Source organism: Aptenodytes forsteri, unplaced genomic scaffold (genome assembly GCF_000699145.1).
Source record: "Aptenodytes forsteri isolate BGI_AS27 unplaced genomic scaffold, ASM69914v1 Scaffold115, whole genome shotgun sequence".
Taxonomy (NCBI): domain Eukaryota; kingdom Metazoa; phylum Chordata; class Aves; order Sphenisciformes; family Spheniscidae; genus Aptenodytes; species Aptenodytes forsteri.
In genome coordinates this window covers 2782264-2789692 of record NW_008795319.1, presented here as the reverse complement: position 1 = coordinate 2789692, position 7429 = coordinate 2782264, and the positions used below count along the sequence as shown (strand labels likewise).

The following is a 7429-nucleotide window of genomic DNA, read 5'->3' as shown; positions in this document are numbered from 1 at the left end:
GTCCTCAAGGCTGAGGCGTGTCCGAGCACGTGGCGGTGCCAGCGGAGGGCTGGTGGCCTCCGTTTTGCCTGAAAAGTTAACTTTCTGGTTTAAAAAAGAAAAAAACGACGAAAGAAAGAAGCGGGAACCCTTGCAGTGTTGTTTTTCGCTTGGATTTGATGCCCTTTGCATCCACGGAAAATACTGTAATTTCATTAATAATGAAATAATTGCCTGTCACTGCTTAATGTAGGTAATTATTATTTATTCTTGATACAGTTCCGTAATACAAAGGTTGGTGGAAGGCAGCTGTCGTAAAATGCCTGTTTATTCTGTTAAAGGCTGGTCACACCAAGCCCTTAAGGGAGGCTCCTCAGCACAGCCGTGGGTCAGAGGTGCTCAGGTGGATGCCCCAAAAACCATACCTGAGAGAGGGGCCTGCGACAAGATGTTCCTGTGGTTTAAATTTCCTTTAACTGAGGTGGCAAGGTTGAAACTTTATGCGGAAACTGTCAAAGCAATCACATTTCCTTTGGAGAGGAGATAAGGACATCCCGAGGAGAGGACCACGGCCAGGGCCTTGCCCAAGGGCTGGCTGTACGAGCCTGAGGTTAGAGATGCTCCCCAAAGTTGCTGAACAGGAAATTTTTCAAATCCTTAGAATATTAGAAAAGCGGGGAAGTTGCTTGTCTTTAGCTCTAGCCTGGAGGACTGTGCTCCTGGAACCACTGCAAAATGTTGCATCATTTTCTTCAGTGGGCATTTGTCATCTGCTGCTTTTGTGGAAGCTGGGATGCTCTCTGTATCTTTCTGCAAAAAGGCTCATTTACTTTTCTTTCAAAGAAAAAGCTCTCTTCTTGCTGGGTTCCAAGCATTTGTTGATAGAAGGACAAGATGATCACATCAGTGCAGGATTCAGAATTTGTGTTCCTTAGCAAAAGATTCAGTTTTAGCAGCTGCATTGGAGTTTAAATTCAATTTAAGCCCATTAATGGCACTTAATAAAAAAGGTTTAAGTAATTGATCCCTGTGTCCAAGCAGAGAAGATGGCTGATACACTGGCCTGGGATTAACAGCCAAGGTTATTTCTCAGAGGATGAACAACAGCTTTCCTGGTGCTGGTAAAATTTGTGATCATGTACATGAAGTCTGATAAAGCTCTGGAAGCCTCCAGAGATGGCCCTCATTCTGCACAATGTTGCTAATAAAATTGTTGACCTGAGGAAGATCTTTGAAGAATCAAGTTGATTATGCAGAAACCATTATACACGGTTGAAGAAGACACCAAAAAGTTTATTTTAGAATTTTGTCTAAACCTCTGCCTCTCTATCCAAAATTATATTGGTTTCATAGGTACATTTCCTACAAAATAGCTCTTACCTTCTAAGGAGGAAAATAACTGTGTCAAGACATCTAGAGCTTTTGTCAAATATACCTGAAGCCATCATTTTAATTTGGGAGTTTTCTTTGTTTCTTCTCATGAATGTATCGCATGCAGATGTCCTTAATTCCAAAAACCAGAATTAGAACTTTTTCATTTGTCTCATCTGTTCTGTGATTTATTTCCGTGCTGACAGATTTTACATTTACTTTCTTAAATAAATGTGCACTGCTTTAAGCTTGTTTTATAAACGGCACTTGTAAATCAAAGATCAACATCAAAGATGTTCACTGTAAAATAACTATTCTGGTTTGGAAGACACTGCACTAGAAGTCTCACCTTTCCAAGATTATGGTATCTTTATACCCTGCTTTCAGCATAAATCTGAGCATAAGTGGCATTTGACCTATGCCACAATTAATTAAGTCATTGTTTTCAATGAAAAGTCAAATAACATACTATACTATTACAAAAAACAAATCAAAAGAACCAAACAAAACAAAAAATGCACGTGAGCCAGCACACACATGCAATCATTTTGTACCTTTTATTTGATCATAACATTCAATATTTTATATTGCACAACGTTACATATTAAGTTTAGTCCTGTTCCCTTATATTATTTTCAAAGGGAAGAGTGAGAAGAAGAAAAAAGGGATTTAGACAAGCTTTTGAAATAAACACGTCTTTCTCAACTGTATATATGAAATCACTGGCAAAATTCCTATTTTAGAAGTATATCCATTCCAAAGTAATAAGAATTTTAGAAATATCTTTCATTTGCCTTTGTAAAATCAGATTTAGTCTTAAATGTCATAATAAGACTGACTGTTTTACTACACTGTTGAGAGTGTTACTTGTCCTGGAGGGCCCTACAAGAGCGATGTGTTAGATTCTCAGTAAAGTCGCCGGTATTAGTGTTCAGACTCTTCAGAACAACTCAGCTGAGTAACTCTGCGTTTTGTACTCTCAGTAGTTTTTCATTCTTCATCTAAAATGTCTTGAAAACCTGTTCCAGATGGTTGGCTTCCACAGGACACTGATGCAAAAGTTTTAATTTTACAATATTGTAAGAGTTTGACCTTTGAATCAGTCTGTGTTGTCTGTACCATGTGCTTGGTTCTGCGTCGCCTTACACCACAGGCTGTCTCTGCATCTGGGCAAAGTGAAATGGTATCACTCCTATTTTATAACGTTTTATTTCTGCCTGTGAGAGCAGTGTGGAACGGAGCCCTGAATATCTGTCACAGGAATACATGTAATTCTTGATCAGGGGAGAGCAATCGGATCCCTTTCGCTTACTGCTTTCCAGTTCACCACAAAGAGCTACTCTGGAAGCAGCCAGAAACACTCCTTTCCCCCAGGCTCGAAAGCAATCCTATCTGGGAAGATCTACCCTGCTACTTGGCTGAGAGACAGGATTCAAATGGAGTTATTTCATATGACATGCTGATGCCAGCCTCAGATCTGGATTTTTCTTTCTTGGTCTTTTTTTAACCTCAGACTTACCAAGTTCCTCAGAAATCTTGGTTTAATTGAATGTTTAATTGGACTTTGGAGTATCAGTAGCGTATGGAGATTTTGATTTCCATTCCTTTAGGTTAATGTAGCTAATTTACGTTTCCTTTCAAGAAGATTTAAACTGTTCCCAGCAGACAGTGGAAAGCAAACGCAACGTTTGCAAAAATATCTGAAAGGTCTTGATGTGAAGAGAGAATTGTGTTACTTTTACATGCCAGTAAATGCAATCAGAACTCTGTTTGCCTATTCCTTGCTATTATACTGCTATATTATTAATTAGGCTTGTAGGGAAACCCAATGTTAACTTTCAAGCTATACTTTGCATATGATTTTTGTAACTATTCTGCCTTCCTTGGATGTCCTTCCTACTTCTGCTGTCTTTCTCTTAAGCTTCATGCCCTAGCCCTGAAAGATGAAACAGTGCTACCACGTGTCATCTTTCTATTTTACATCGCCATGCTCGTGCCACCCTCATGAAAATCCCCCCCCCCCTTTTTTTTTGTGGCTTACCTGCCCAGTGCAGAAGTTCATTGCAGTTTTGGTTTTAGGCGAACAGTAGAGTTGCTGGAGTCCAGTAGGGTTGCACAAATGTGAAGGAAGAAACATTGGCCATTTGTCCTCTTTCTGCCTTAAATCCCAAATTGTCGCAGCAGGAACTAACCCTCTCAGCCCTTGTTAAATGAAATAAAAAGATGGTAAGAATGAATTTATAAATCATCAGCAGTAAACAACTTATTACTTTTTTTTTTTCCCAAAACATTAATAAGATTAAAGCAGCCGCTCCTTTTGGCAGAAGGAATGAGCAGGGTGGAAACTAGACATCAGATTGCTGATTCAGAGTTTGATCCCAGATGTGGGAGGAGAAATCTTTCTGGAGTTCCTCATAACTCACTGAAATGAGGTAGGCTGGTCCTGCTTTGGAGCAAGAAATGGATTAGATCAGCATGGGAGAACAGATAGATAAGGAGAAGGACCTAAATGACTGTTGTTTCAAAGAAGCCAGAGAAAAGGAATGTGTTGCAGAGAAAGATTAATGCATCAAAAAGTAAGAAATATAATTGGTTTCTGAAGTGTTTCTCTGAACACTACTCTGTCAGTTGTTATAAAGAGAGTTTTGAAACCCAACCTACGGTAGCGTATTGGAACATGCATTGGGTATTTATTGGTGTTATTGGTACAGATCTTCAGTGTATTATGAGCTCTGCTATAGCTTTTAATATAAGAACTTAATCAAATCACTTAATTATGTGTTTAGTTTTGCCTTATGTAGAAGCAGCTCTTTATCTAGCTCTTTAATATTCATTTGGCAATATTAGTCCCTGAGCCTCTTCAAAACATTTTTAAATTTTTGGAAGGTGCTAGAAAAACTTAGAGCAACATTACCAGAAAAGTATGTTGAATAATATCTGTGTGCGTGTCATAGATCTCTAGAAATATACTGATTGTTTTCTTACTTTTCTCTCTTTACAGATACGTTTCATCAGCTCATGAATGGAAGTTTAAGAGACTTTATACAACATATATGTGAAAATGGAAACTTCATCTTTGCTATCGTCCTTACATGATGAATGCAGATCAGACAACTATATTGAACCTCATTACAAGGAATGGTACCGAGTAGCTATTGATGCTCTAATTGAAGGAGGTTTAGAAGCCTACAAAGAATTTCTTTCCAAAGAGAGATGCACAGAGTTCCTAGCGGATGAGGAAATTGATTATATTTTGAACAATGTTCACAGACTTCCCCAAAACACAATTTATTCCTCTAACCATGCCATTGATGACACCTCTTCCTCGGGAACGTACTGGCCCATTGAATCAGATGTGGAAGCTCCAAATCTTGACTTAGGTTGGCCCTACCTGATGCCTGGAATTTCTGGTGGCACGAATATCGATCTGCTTTTTCATCCACCACGAGCACAGCCTTACACCATAAAGGAAAGTATTCGGAAGATGATACGAGATGCAAGAAAGGTAAACATGAAAAATACTATTGAAAAAAAAAGTGGCAATAATCTAGTTGGTGTTTTACTAGAGGCTTTTTTTTTTCTGCTGGCAGGAAAAAGCAGTCTGGCTGCTTACAGTTCAAACAAAGTTTTTCCCAGACTGAGATCGGTCCTTTGGTATCACATGCACCAATGTTATAAACTTTATTTACAAGGGGTCAGGGATTAATTGGAGAGATTAATGAATCATAATTACCATTTTATTGTAATGCTGACCAGTCCGTGAGAAATTTGTAGATAATCAGCACACCTTTTCTTTGACCTCAGTTTAGTATACTTCAAGTGATACAATTCTGTCTAACTTCAGGATATATCCTAAGGTTTCTCTCTTGCGTCAGTGGGAACATGCATCGGTTTGGCATGGTAGCCAGTTGTTATAACGAAATAACACCTCGATGTACATCCGACTCATGTACCTTGAGAGTCTCAGGTTTTGTGATTTTGCATGCCAACTGTCCTTGCAGAAATTAGTCAGAAAGTATTAAAGAGAGCTCAGAAGAAAAAAAATGAGGTTTAGGCAACGAGGAAAGAGATTTTCGTTGGGTACCTTACCTTCATTTCTGACTAATGACTAATTTATAAGAAATGTGGACACTTTTCCAAACATACTTGTCTCCACTTACGGGCACTTGCATCTTGAGTTTCCTAAGGCACACCTGGCTTACACCTCAGTGACAGGGTGCTGTATGTAGAAACCACCTTTTGCTTTCCAGTGTCAATTTTAAAAAAACAGCAAAAAATGTATTAGCATGCAGATCGGTTTGACCCTGGGCCACGTTACCTCTTTAAATATATGTGACAAGGTTTCAGAAGTATACCTAGCAAGTACATCGTGCTCCCCTTTCTTCCCCGTGAAATAAATGGGGTTCTGCGTGATTCTACGGGCTTTAAATCGGTAGGACAGGCTCTAGCTTGAGTGCATCCGTAAACACGTCAGTGGCTGAAGTGTGCGTGTAAACATGTGCAATAGAAACGGACTGAAAAGGGCGGGGAAGGGAAGGACAACATCTTTTTACAGTGTCTCTCCTCTACATAGATAAGGCATATAATTTGTTGCCATTATAGAGTTATCACTAGGCCTTTTATCCTGCAGTTTACAGTCTAGAATGACTGTACGCTCAAGGAAGAGGAGAATTAATTACTTCTCTCCCTCTTTGTGTCTTTCAGAGTGAGATCTGGTGTTTTCTGCTTTTTTATGTAGTGAGGCTTGACCATGACTTGCCTGAGATACTCTGTGATCTTTTTCAACTGCAGCTTCTGAGCTACCAATGTATCCACTGTAAGGGAAACCACAAGAACACAGTTAACTCTATTGCCAAGTCTAGTTCGCTTTTGCTACAAGGCCTTGAAATGCCATGGAGAAAGGCTGTTTCCCGTTAGTTGCCATGCTTTTTGTGCCTAGCTGGCTGGCTGCATGCAGTCCAGTCCCTTTCCGACGGCTCTCTTAGCTGGTGGTGCTGCCTTGTAAAACGCCATTTTAAGGAGTATGCCTGCTTTGATTGCAGCTATGGAGAAAAAGTAGGTGTGATTTTTCCAACCTCTTTGGAAGAAGGTTGAGTGCATAGTATATTGGCTCTCTGATGTGCTTGTGGTGCTTCCATTTTATAAAGAGGATGTTATGTATGTGACACTGTCAAATCTGACAGCTGAAAGGTTTGTTTAGTTGATCAGCACAACCTCAAAAGCAACAACTGTGACACTTTTGATACAGTGGTATGGGTTGGTTGCTTCAGGAAGCAACAATTAAATCTAAAAGATACGGTGTTGTTCAGCCTCTTCTGTCTGCAGATGCATAGTAAAGTTTAAAGGATTTCTAAGTAAGGTAAAGTAAGGTATTTAAAACATGCTTACAGCAGGCAAACACTTTGTAAACAGGCTAACCTACTTCTCCTAAGCCACTTATAAATATATAGTTATATTAAACAGGGTTCTTTGTTATGTAGTAGTGGAGATGTGTAGTCTTATGAGAATATTCAAAGGAAATAGGAAAAGGTTACACAAGAAAAACAGAAACCTGTAAAGAATAAACAAGTTCTTCAGCAAATCACATTAAACCAATACAGCTCTAGGCAAAATCTATGGGAATTTCAGCAAACTTCTGTGGGAAAATAAACAGACTGTTGGATGCAGGTGTATTCATACCACCTAACTTTAAGCACCAAACCCGAGCGCCTGAGTTCAGGCACTGATTTCCCTGGGCTACCCGAACACTCGGTACAGTTGGAAACCAGCTCCAACAAGGGCAAGGCAGACAATGTTTCTGCACTGATTCACTCCATGAAGGAACCCATTCGATATATATTATTTATATTTATATACTAGCCAAAAAATTCATGAAGGAGACTGAGCCAGTTGAAATCTAGATCCTTTTGAATATTTGGAGATATATAAGGATAAGATGACATTATTAGTGGTCTTACTCTTGACCTCTTTCATGCTTGATGCATCACAGTGTCACTTCTTAAAATGATCATTACATATGTTAATTTTGACCTTAAGAAGACATGTTGTAAACAACATTAAGCAACTCGCTTGCTGACAG

The 7429-nt window shown here is 39.2% G+C and overlaps 1 protein-coding gene across 1 annotated transcript in view; it reads left to right on the top strand.

Annotated features, from left to right (window-relative positions):
• Nucleotides 1–4411: 4411 nt before the first annotated feature.
• Nucleotides 4412–7429, top strand: part of FAM83B (family with sequence similarity 83 member B) — a 49822-nt gene continuing 46804 nt past the window's right edge. Inside the window, exon 1 of the mRNA XM_009279733.1 lies at nt 4412–4855. Within this exon, the coding sequence (XP_009278008.1) occupies nt 4412–4855 (444 nt within the window). The remainder of the gene's footprint in view (nt 4856–7429) is intronic.